We start from the raw sequence: 13,040 nt of genomic DNA on the forward strand, positions 1-13,040 counted from the left end.
AGTTGGACTTTATGAAGTTCATGCTTGAGAAAACTTGCTCACATAAGTATGTTGAGCCAAAGATGGACAGGACTCCAAATGCATATTTTTTCATGTTCATATATGTTTCGGGAATGGCACTCCATGTATTGAAAACAAGTTTGTCGGGTTTGGGGAGGTTTTCAATATCAGTCCATTTGTGCTCTTTAGCGAGAGTAGCCTTCTGACGGGCGACTTCTTCAAGATCCGCTGTCAGGCATTTGAACTTGGACACCCATAAATCTTTATCCGCTATGCGGCCAGTTCAATTTCTAGATCGGGCTTACTTACTCCTGTGAATGCGGATGTGTTCAGCAGGGATGGGTCGATGTCCAGGGAAGGAGAGAGTGTTTTTTTTCTTTCTGAACTCACTGAATCTTTCTCTAAATGCAGCTTGCACTGCAATAATTGTACGGTGGAAATAATCACAATTTATGTGAATGTTCACTGCTTTGAACTCTCTCAGGGAGGGGAAGTGAGAGAGTGTACCTTTCTGTACATCTCTGGCAAACACTGTCATCATGCGCTCAAACACCAAAACATCCTACGCCAAAATATTTAAAGTCAGAGAATAGATGCTCTGATCTTTTTATGAACGATTCTTTCATGTATTCTCCGTCTGTGAACGGCTTACCCCTCCTTACGATCTCTTGAGCTGCCACAAAACTAGCAGCTGTAGTTGATTGTGGAGAAGTGATCCACTTTTTGAAAGTATGTTTGCTCTGTTCAGCTTTCCGTTGCAGTTCCGAAATTGCTCTCTTTCGCTCATCTTCACTTGGGTATTTTTCAGTGAATGCTGAGTGCTTGTTTCGAAAATGTCTTTCAACGTTACATTTTTTGTTGTTCGATAATTTATCGCCACATATTAAGCACACCGGTAAGCCAGCGTCGTTGGCGGTGAAGGCAAATGCTTCTGTCCACGTAGAATTAAACTCTCTGTTCTCTTCTGGGATTTTTCATTTTTGGGATTTATTCATGGTTAGTGCAGGGGTCGCACACTCCAGAAGCCACCTGCAGGTAAAGGCGAGGGCTATAGACGTAGATGTGACGCATATTTTAGTTGACAAATTATAAATAAAAAATAGATGTTAAAGTGTATAACAGTAGTAGTAGTAAATAAACATTATATATATTACATATATTATATACAAATTAAATTAAGAAATTGCCGTTATTCATTTTCATGTTTTTTTTTTTTTTTGTCAAGGCCAAAAGGAGCCATTACAAGGAGGCTGAAGAGCCGCGGGTTGCCGACCCCTGGTCTAGCATGTACTGCATATTGGTTACTTACATCAGGTGCTTTTCAAAATTTGAATCCAGAATTGTCAATTCTACCCTTAAATATAACACATGATGATGTTCTGCTAAAAGTGTGCCAAGTATCTGATTGCAACAAAGCTGTCAGTATGCAAAGTGCCTAGTCAACATCAGTCTCACGTGGTGAAAGGAGAACTGAAAGTTCTGCCTGTGCCATGTGCTAGTCCAGGAAAGATTGAGGAGATTAGAAGACTTAATATGTGGCTCAAATCTGGGTGTATGGTAGAAGGATATAGGTTTATGGGCCATTGGAACTCTTTTTGGAACAGGTGGGACCTGTTCTGCTGTGACAGGTGACATCTGAACTAGAGGGACACCATTGTGTTGGGGAGGTGTTTGAATAGGTTAGTCAGTTTAGCCAAGGTTATTATTATTTTCACAAACAATAGTATAAACATAAAAATGCATAGTAATGTAAATTCTAACCCAATACTGTATGTGAAAGTAAAATGTGTAACATGTTATAAGAATAACTTGCCTTAATGCTAGAAGTGTCAAAAATAAAACAAGTGAGTTGGAGTTGTATGTAAAAGAACATAATTAAGGATTACAGCAATAATGGAAACCTGGCTAAATAACAAAGATGGGGATGAGTATAACATACAGGGATAAATATCGAAACATAACAGCAGTAGTTTTTAGAAGTAATCAGCGACCGTTTCATAACAAAGTATGTTAATGCAGCAACACAAGCTGAAGCCTGTCTAAATTTAATATTTTTCAATGGGTCATTCCATGTCAAATCAACCAACGGCCCACAAAATTCAGACTGAAAAAATTCTGGAAAAATTACCAAGTTTACCCATATTAGTCAGGAGACAGTATGTGATGAAATTAAAACATTTGATGACCCTGCCTGGTCAAAGTAGTCCCTTGAAATTGAAAAAAAATGTAATTTTAGTTTTTGGCTGAGCTGTGTTTAGGCCTCAGAAACTCATATTTGTAAACAGTACAGACTTTTGATTTTTTTTTCCTTATTCAGGTAACTATAAAGGCTTTCTGAAAAAGCAATAAACAGAAACGTAACTGTAACAGAGTTTGAACAGCAGACCTCTCAAATCCAAAAAATCATTTAAGACTTCATTTTCAGAGCACCCTAACTGCAGGTGGGAACGTGAAGATAATTTAAAAAATATCTTTCATTTATTCTACATTGTCCCTTCTTTCTCAAAACACAATAGGCTGAATGTGCCATGTGTCAATACAGTAATGGTTATCATTGAGTTTTCAATTAGTAACTTTTTTTTCATCTTAAATAACATTGTCCTATCTCATGTTGCTGAACACAAAGCCAAAATAGTACCCGGTACTCAAGAATACCACTGTTACATCCCTACAGAAGATGGCAAACTCAAAGTCAGCTGGGTGTCTGGTAAAGACAGTCAATTGACTTCTGAATATTCACCACTTAAGCAGCAGCTGAGATCCTGACCTCGCATGATCATTACTGGAGGCTATGCTGGGTGCGTGTATGATTAAAATGATTTGTGAGCAAAGCGGAATCAGACATCCTGAAATGTTTCACGCATCCATTTTCTGAGTCAGCACACATCAACCTATTGTCCTGGATTGATTGATTTTATGACCAAGATACCAAAAAACAAGCGCAAGAAGCACTTGAGAAACAACTGGTCAAGATGTCACCAGGTGAAGGAGATGCAGAGAACAGCAGCAAACCACAAGAGAAAAAGATTTGCACTCAGAGATGTTGCTGCTTGATTGTTGGAGTTGTATGAAGAGATTCTTGAAGAAAATTTGTATGTGGTTGCAAAGCCACATTCAACTGCTGCCGAGTTAAAGAATCATAAAATTATTAACAATAATTATACTAATTAGGATGACCAGATGTCCCGAATTTAAAAAAAAAAAAAAAAAAAAAAGGCCATACACTACAGCTTCCTAATATCCAATCAGTAACATCATGTATTTACCAGAAACTCATGGTCGGCACTGTGAGGCAGCCTGCTGGGACTGTGCATAATTTAAGAGTGTGGGGGCAAACTGCTCCACAAACATTAGCTGAGAAGAAAAGGAACACGTTCGTGGCATCACCTAGTCTTTTTCGTCAGGTTTTTACAATTTATGTTTGCCAGATTGCCTACAAAACTGTTATTGCAGAAGCGCAGTTTGTGGGTTTTTCCATTTTAGACACTTGAGTCGCTGTGGAAAAATATTACAGGAATTTAATTTAGTGGGTACTTAATAAAAAGGAGGAAAAGGTTCGCCTTCATGCTAGAATGCAACTTCAAGTTTTGCACCTTGTGAAAGATGTGTCTCCTGTGTCTACATTGTAAAAGATTTTAAGACAAGATCTACTCCAGCGAGTAAGTTGCCATCCACTGCTGCATTCTTTACTCACAGCTCACTTGCTTCATCCACTATGTGCCACTTTGCATGGTCTCCCTTCCATATTCCAAATTCATGCTGACCGTGTACTTAAAAATCCATGATGTGTAAAAAACTTAAATTAATAGTGCAATGTGAGCTTATAGTCATTTCTTTACCTAACTGAAGGAACTGGAGTGCTGTCAGTTTTCAGATATTGTTTTCTTACTTGTGATGAAGAAAAAAACATGTGCATGATTAGATGTGTAACACTTTTGTGATTATATTATAGTTGTCAGCTGAAGGCAGACAACAATTCAAATCTAAAAAAACAATGTTCTGTAAATTTGATAACTGTGGCAGGAAAGGATCTTTTGGGGTAAAATAGATATGTAAATGCAGTTGAGGTTACAGACCCGAGTACTAACGTTCGGTAACATTGCTTGTAGGGGGATCACAGGGAGAGTCTTTTGTGTGAGAAAAAAAAAAAAAAAAAAAGAAAGAAAAATATCATCAATTATACGAGGGACACTTTTATATTTTCATTGGAAGTGGTGAAGACGGGAGGATTAGTAATTTTACATTAAAAACTTTGTACAACGCTAGGAAAATTGCATCACAAACAAAGGTGACAATGTAGAAAAGTAATGTCATTGGTTTTTGAAATCCTTAATAAACAGAGTTAAAAAATAAAGCGCAGAAACTTTTTGAATGTCTCTCATATTTCCTAAATAGGATTTCAGAGTTGCAACAACATAAACATTTGAAATGCTACAATGCAGGAAAAGTCAAGGAAGGACAGGAGAGTGACATGCATACTGATGAAATAATTAAGGAATTAAAAACGTTTCAGCTGGAGTCGGTTATGGTGCTTCTAATGTTAAAAAGACTTTGTGAGAGTATAATAATTATGTAATAGATTACATATATGAAATGTGCCGATTGTTTGCTTTTTTGTTAATGAAACTCAGTCAGCCCGATTCAATTTGTGGGTTTTTTGCACACCCATTCCTCATGTCATGTGGTCTGTTCAATCATAACATTTGCGGACTAGGGAAGTATAATTCAGTTTACTGAGTAATTGTTAAAACATGTTTTGACAGCTATGAGCACTCTTTTAAGGGGAATAGTCATGATTTTCTATCTTTTAATAGCAATAAATAACTTTTTCCTGTAAGAGCTTTGGAATAAAAAAAAAAAAAAAATCACAGCATAAAGTGATGCAGCTGTTTTGACATACTGTAAATCAGAAAAGAGTAGTTCAGAGACATCTCTGGTCTAAGTATTGTGCTGGGGACAAAAACTCAACAACCCAAGAATCAATGCAGTGGTTAGAGGAAGGTTGGCTATTCACAGCTTAGTCTATTCAGCTGTGTGCAGCTTTCTTGTACCGAGTCTGGCAAGAAGGAGCTTCCAGATTTAATTCATAATGTTTTATTATTTATCTTGCAGAAAAACATTTCAAACTTATTAATGAAATTACAGTGAAGCTATATTATTTCAATCATAAAGTACAAATAATTAAAATTAATTTAAACTAAACTGGACCAAGGGTATATACTTAACGTTTTTGATATTGATACAATGAAGTTGAAAAGGTGAAAATGATGCAGCCAGATGTTGATCAAGCTGCTTAACACTAGAATTACCAGAGTCTACGAAAAAACTCGTAGATCCGGCCCACCTTAAATCGCTTCTTAAATCCGTTCACACCTCTCTGCCAGCGTCTTTTGTCCTCTAAATGTGCTGATAAAAGACAAGCTGCCAGCAGCCTGCTATTCCATCCCCCCTCCGACTTAGAACGTGAACGCACTTTTCCCAGCTCATGCCTTGATTGATTGTCTGGGAGTGAACTGGAGTTTTAGACTTGAAATAATACATCGTTATTTGGAACACACGCATTCCATGTGTGTACTGTTTCTACAGTAATCTGTGTAAACACATTGTTAAAACAGAAACTTTTTCATATTTTAGTAATAAATGTTACAAAATGTAGGCATAAACTATAGAATGTGTAAAGCCCGAGTTCCTAAGATCAAATAAACACTTCCACAAAAGCTTCACACACCATATAACAGCTTCCGTGGCGTAGCGCTCCAAGATTTGTCTCTCAGAGCGAGTAGCTTTTTTCTGCCTCACAAACATGAGTTCAATTCCCCGCTCGGGATAAAGTGTTACTTCTTTTTTTTCTTTTTAACCTCAAACGGACATAAAATTTGTAAATTGGTATGCACTGTCAGTTAATGAGATCCGTTATATTTTCATGTGGGATGCTCCTTTTAAAATATTTTTTTAACAATTGAGACTGCAATTAACATGAACAACTGTCCTTATAACTTATTTTTTTCAAGATCCATAACACACAGACAGACAGAGCACTGCGTAATACAGAGACAGACAGGCAGAGATATACAAATAAACAGGGAAGGCACATGTACTGAAAGAAAAAAAAAATCAACGTGCGTTGTTCCTGCAGCACTGAATGAGCTCACCCGCTCTAACATCACCCCTCCCCCCGATCTGGCTCTCTAAGTAACAGCGCAAGTTACGCATGGGCTTTTCACTCAGCGCGGGGGCGCGCATTCATCTAGTATGATTAGATCCAGCTAGACTAATCTAATACACGGCTGCGTTTGAAAAACCGACGTTTCCCGGATGAGTGTCACCGGCATTAACTCATCCAAGATGAGGTACCTGATCTCGGATGATTTAAGTGACGTACGAAAAATACCCCCCATGGGATTTGTAAACAGCATATCAAAGCAGTGCTAGTGTTTCTGTGTGGTCTCCCTTTCTGTTTTAGATTCACATCCATGACGGAGGCTTTATCAAATACACAGAAATTAATTGCATATCGTTTACAAATTTAATTCACTTGATTGTAATCATTCTATAACAATATAATGGTTCACGGAATGGGATGTCCAAACTATTCCAACTAACATAGCTGCTCTAGCACTGTTAGAAGACATTGGAAATGGAATAATTAGAAGAGAGTGCACATTTACAGATGATTATGACTGGCTTCTAAGTTGATTTAGATATTCAAGAGTAGTGCTGGGCGGTATGACCAAAATTATATATCACAGTATTTTTCAAAATTATACCGGTTTCACATCATTCGACGGTATTTTTTTCCCCATGCATGAGTGGATGTTAACCACATTTTCCACTGCAATTACTGCAGTAGACTGGCTAAGAATAACCTAATCCACTGTCATGAGAATTGTACATTGTACAAAAAACATTTTAATGTGCACACAAGTATTAATACAGGTTTGCATGGCCCCATAAAGTGAGTTTTCAAGGGGGTGGCACTAATGAAGAAAAAGAATCAAATTGCATGACAGTTGCAGTCAAAATATAGAACCTTTTTATTGAATAAACTTTGCAAAAAACTCAAACTAAAATTTTGCCAACATATTTTCAACCATCCAAAGAGGCATTTAGACTTAGTAAAATATCCAGAGATACTTGTCAAAAGTTGTATTGCACTGAACATGTCTTAGAAAGGGCGGCACGGTGGCGCAGTGGTAGCGCTGCTGCCTCGCAGTTAGGAGATCCGGGTTTGCTTCCTGGGTCCACCCTGCGTGGAGTTTGCATGTTCTCCCCGTGTCTGCGTGGGTTTCCTCCGGGCGCTCCGGTTTCCTCCCACAGTCCAAAGACATGCAGGTTAGGTGGATTGGCGATTCTAAATTGTCCCTAGTGTGTGCTTGGTGTGTTTGTGTGTGTCCTGCGGTGGGTTGGCACCCTGCCCGGGATTGGTTCCCTGCCTTGTGCCCTGTGTTGGCTGGGATTGGCTCCAGCAGACCCCCGTGACCCTGTGTTCGGATTCAGCGGGTTGGAAAAGGGATGGATGGATGGATGGATGTCTTAGAAAAGGAATAAATAGTAAATATTTTTTGTAAACCAACTACACTTTGTTAATTTTAACAATCTCTGTCCACCGACACATTAGTGACTTTTTAAACAACTTTACCATCATTAAACTGCATAATATTTAAACTAATAAATAATAACAATAAAATAAATAATAGTGCAACTTCCAGTAATAATACTATTACTTCAAGACTTCAAAACCAGGATCATTACACAGTATTCACCAAATAAAAATAAAATAAAAACAAGTGCAACTTGGTGATGACATCTTTGCCAACTGAACCATCATTTAGGCAAATTCAATTAATATGGACATTGCTTCAAGCTAGGCTATATACATAAATAATAAAACTGCAACATGCATTTATAATGCTATTTGTGGTATAGCCCTACGGATGCGTATTAGGGCCATGGTGAAGAAAAAAAAAATACGGACACAGGGGGAAAAAAAACTGTGTGTCAAGAATAAAGTCAACATGTTGACTTTAATCTCAATGCTTATGTTGAGATTAAAGTTGACATTTCCACTTTATTCTCATAGTTTATTTTATAATTAAAGTACAATGTCATAAACTAAACTTCATCCTAAAATCAATGTCTAATTTACTAAATTTTCTCAAACCCCGTCATAAGTTAATGTAGCACATTAAATGCTTTGTGGTAAGTGTTCCCCGACCAAGTTGTTAATCACTACGCGCTTCTTAAACTGACTTCCTCTACACTAAGAGAAGGAGCAGGCAGCGATCACCGCACAGAATACATTCACTTCATGATATTCCTGCTTTCTGAAAATTTAGAATGCTAAGATATATACTTGATATCATTTTCAGGATGAAATGCATTAAAGCATGCATTAAACATGCACGGTATTGTGGCGGTAGTGCTGCTCCCTCGCAGTAAGGGGTCCCCAGGTGTACGTTCAGTGTAGAGATCTTTATGGCAGGTGTGACGAGGCTCCAAAAAACTGGATGTATGAATGGGTATTGCACAGGTTTAACTTAAATATTGTGTAAATGTTGGGTTTGTGATCTGGTGGTCGGAGACACAAACACAGAATTCAATGGATGTTCTTCTGAGCGGGCTTTCTTTGTTGCATGCGTGCTGTTTCTGTCCGACGTACCAAACCCCCAGTTCCTATCCTTTCTTTTTCTTTCTCCACATAATCACCACACGATAAACATCTTAGTGAAATTAAAACTAGTTATAAACTTAGACCACGGAGTGTTCAGAACTTTAAAAAAAATCTTCAATATGCACGTTTAATTATGCCATCCATTCAGGGTTGTGCCCATCCCAGCAAGCATTGTGTGCGAGGTAGGAGCAAATCCTGAACCCCAGCACATTGCAGGGTGAATACGAGCAATACATACACTAGCAGGGTCAATATAGCATAACAAAACCCCACATCCTACATGACTTTGAAAGAAAACTAAAGCACGCTGAGTAAACCCACCAGAAAAACATGCAAATTCAAGGCAGGGTACACCCAAGACCCCCTTGCTGTGAGGCAGCAGTGCAACCTCCACGCCACGATGCCCCCACATGATTAATACATGCTTTAATGCATTTCACCATGAAAATTATATCAAGTATTTATCTTAGCATTCTAAATGTTCAGGGAGCAGGAATATCATGAAATTAATGTATTCTGTGTGCTGCCTGCGCCTCCTCTCAGTGCAAGAGGAAGTCAGTTTAAGAAGCATGTAGCGATTAACATGGCTCGGGAAACACTTAACACAAAGCATTTAATGTGCTACATAACTTATGACGGGGTTTGAGAAAATCTAGTAAATTAAATATTCATTTTAAGATGAAGTTTAGTTTACGATGTTCTACTTTAATGACAAATTACGAGAATAAAGTCAACATGTCGTCACACTATTACACAGTACCCAGATACGTTACACAGTATTGAAAAAAAATAAAACAAGTACAACTTGGCTTGCAGTATTATCCAGTAATATAGAAACAGTATTCACAGATTTGGACATAATGGTCCACATCCAACCTTTTAAAACCAAAATATCTCTAGGCAACGGACATGACTCCTTTTTTTCGGCAAAAGTTCTTCTGTGTCATTATGTTTAACTTTATCATCTGCTACAGCTTCAGTTTCGGAATGTTCTCTGTCCATTTTCACCGCGCAATACCTTCACTACCACATGTACTCCGTTGCATATGTGTTTAGCAGTCTAGCAGTGAAAAAGGTCCCCCTTAAACAGTTTCCCGCTGCGCCACTTTCCGAACATTGTTTAGGCAATTTAAACCGGTGTTGCGGTATAAGAAAAATCCATATCATAGCAAAAATAAAAAACGGTTTTCGGTATGAACTGGTAATCCACCCAGTACTATTCAAAAGTAATCCTCTTGGATCTGTGTGCTGTTAGAATACTAGGATATATACTTGATATTAATTCCATGATGAAAGGTATTAAAGTATGCATATTATATTCTACACTTAAATTGTTAACTTCATTTAAAATAAGGTATACTGTGAATAATTAAACACGAGGGAGCACCATGGTGTGAAAGAAGCACTGCTGCCTTGCAGTAAGGGGGTCACATCCCTATTGTCCCCCGCCTGGAGTTTGTATGCTTTCTTGGTGGGTTTCCTCTTTGTACTTCGGTTTCCTTTAAAAGCATGCAGGTTAGGGGATTTGTTGATGCTAAATTGACACTACCAGTGTATGTGTATTCTTGTATTTATCCTGCGATGAGCTGGCGCCCCATCCAGGGACTGTTCCCACCTCACACTCGATGCTTGCTTGAACTGGCGTAACCATAGAAGGATGGATGGATGGATGGAATAATTAAAGATGTATAATGAAGATTTTTAATGTTCCTTTAAAGCTTTGAAGAATTGGCATTCTAATCTTACAGCTGGTTGTACATTCATTACAGATGCTTATTGTGGGGCGATTGGTTACGTGGAGAAAAAAATTGGACAGGAATTGATGGCTGGCATGTTTGACACAGACAGTAGTGCTGCAATAAATTATTTCATCCAGAAATAATAATAATACATGGGTTAATGCATTTCATCATGAAAATGATATCAAGTATACATCTTAGTATTCTAAAATGTTCAGAGAGCTTTAATATTATGAATGTAATGTATTGTGTGGTGATCATTGCCTGCATGCTCCTGCTGGCGTAAGAGAAAGCCCGTTTAAGAAGAACGTAGCAAGTAACAAATGGATTTGGAGAACACTTAGAATATGAAGCATTTAATGTGCTACTTTAGTTACAATGGGGTTTGAGAAACACTAATAAATTAAACATCAATTTTAAAATGAGGCTTTCAATTTTCTATTTTATTAACAAACTATGAGATTAAAGTGTAAATTTCAAGATCAATGTCAACCTTTGGACTTTAATCTTGATTTAGACATTTTTTTCAGATGGTGGGCTGCAACTCGCCATTTCACAGAGACTTTGATATGTGACCACTTCTTTTTTGTTTCAGGCACTGTGCGGCTTTCTGAACTTGAAATTCTTAGTGAATGCACCATGCTGTACCACTACATCAATTTCCCTGTGTTGTTTATACCGCTGCTTAAGCCACCAGATAGTGAAGTGTAGGCAAGGAATAATGTACTGAGCAGGACTTCCATTTCTCATTTGCAGAAATTCTTCTTTTGCCTCATGTGCTTTTGCCATTGCCTTTTAACAAAACACTGAATGGAAGGGGCTATTTATATTGATTTGCTTATTCAAATAGTTTTAATTCTTGGAGTGGGTCTGTAAGTGCGTGCATGTGTGTTACAATTCAGATTGATTAGGAGTTATAAAGAGTGAAGTGCATACATCTTTGCTTACGCACAGTTTAATGCATCAGATTTTTTTTGTGTTCGTATGCCATGTTTTAGTGTGAATTCTACACACAGTGTTGTACATGAGGCCACGAATGATAAATTCTGAGCTTCCTGAATCAAAGTAGCCACTCTGCACAGTAATTCTGAGAAACTTTCTTACACTCATATCTACCACAGAAACACACAGTCACAACTCTGAGCACCTCGCTACAGTCAACACTCTCAACTTTGTTAGGCGAAAATTACAGTTTCATTTCATTGCACTTTTCATTTAATTTTACATTTTTTTCTTAATAGACACTTTTATCCAAAACAACTTACAAAAGAGGTCAACATAATCAAGTAAACATCAGCCAGGGAGACTGTTTGGAAACAAGTGCTACTAAACAAGAGTACAAAATTGATCACCAAAAATGAGCTTGGAGGAAAATGCAAGGTAGTATAATTAATTGGTTACAAAACCTAATAGCTAATACAGTTAGACAGAAATTCACCAAACAAGAGGGAGCCTTCAGATGCTTCTTAATGTAAATACTGGAACATCATTACATAAAAAATCAAAAACGAATTGAAACTTATTAAAATACGATTATAAAAATGACCAAATATGAGTTTGAGTGTCGTTTGCTAACTCTTGTTCTTTTGTCCTGCATTTCTTGCTTCTGATCACAGAGTTTCAATTACTGTATTTTATTTGTACACTAAAGATATAGATAAGGTAAAAAAATTTTAAACTCATGAGGAGTTTACTCTTATTACTACACGTTTCCTACTTTTCCAAATAAATGCAATTTTCAATACACTATTAAGGTCAAATTAAGAAACTAAAATTCTTATCGATTTTACATAACAGCATTTTCCTTAATGCACTGTATCGCCAGGCGGGGAAATACGTTTAGATTCGTGGTAGGGAAATAAAAACAAGGCCAAAAACTCAACAATTTTACTGCAAAGCCTTCATCGGGAGTAACTTGTTCTCTGCACCTCGACAGAAATAAAACAGGAAAAGACGGGTAACCAAAGTGACGTTAGCTTAATTGTACAGCGAAATGCACACTACTTATAAAATCATGTTCGTACGGAAGTGTATTAGGGCCTTATGTTCGCACAACAAACATAAGCCATCACTTATTAAGCCTGTAAAATACAGAGGAATTTTCTACATCTTAATAAACAACACAAAACAGGCCACATTGCCAGCTAATTGTTTTTAATTATTACATACTATTAACATGTTTACCTTAGCAACCTTCGGTATTCTCTGTTTTCCAGCAGCAGTCGAAGCCATTTTTAGCGTTATAGACAAATATACGACACCGACCAACAATAACGCTTTAAAAACGTGTTTATATTTTCCTAGATAGTCAGGCGAGCCGCCATGAAGTTGAGCGCAGGCGCGGTACCCTTTCACCTTTGACAGGAGGTCGTTGTTACGGTGACACTGAAAGCGTCCCGTTTCCACGGTGATGATAGTTTCTATTTTGTAGTTTGAGAGCTCGAGTGAGAACCATTTTTGACGGCATCTTTCCGAAACCACAGAAGGTACTGTAACGGAGCGATTTAAGTATGTTTATTCTCCAAGTATAAGCTGTTCATTCCAATGTTTACAATAGTTAAATCACATCACATTTCCATTTCAGATTAAAACATTTAAAAATGTCTTCCAACTTTCTCAAAGTTTACTTT

General features: G+C 37.5%; 1 protein-coding gene across 1 annotated transcript in view; it reads right to left on the minus strand.

The window, feature by feature from the left end:
- crnkl1 (crooked neck pre-mRNA splicing factor 1) overlaps positions 1–12,764 on the minus strand; it is a 71,811-nt gene extending 59,047 nt beyond the window's left edge. Inside the window, exon 1 of the mRNA XM_028797517.2 lies at positions 12,595–12,764. Coding sequence (XP_028653350.2) covers positions 12,595–12,642 — 48 coding nt within the window. The 5' untranslated portion in view covers positions 12,643–12,764. The remainder of the gene's footprint in view (positions 1–12,594) is intronic.
- Between the last annotated feature and the right edge of the window lie 276 nt (positions 12,765–13,040).

This window comes from Erpetoichthys calabaricus, chromosome 3, assembly GCF_900747795.2.
Source record: "Erpetoichthys calabaricus chromosome 3, fErpCal1.3, whole genome shotgun sequence".
Lineage (NCBI taxonomy): Eukaryota > Metazoa > Chordata > Cladistia > Polypteriformes > Polypteridae > Erpetoichthys > Erpetoichthys calabaricus.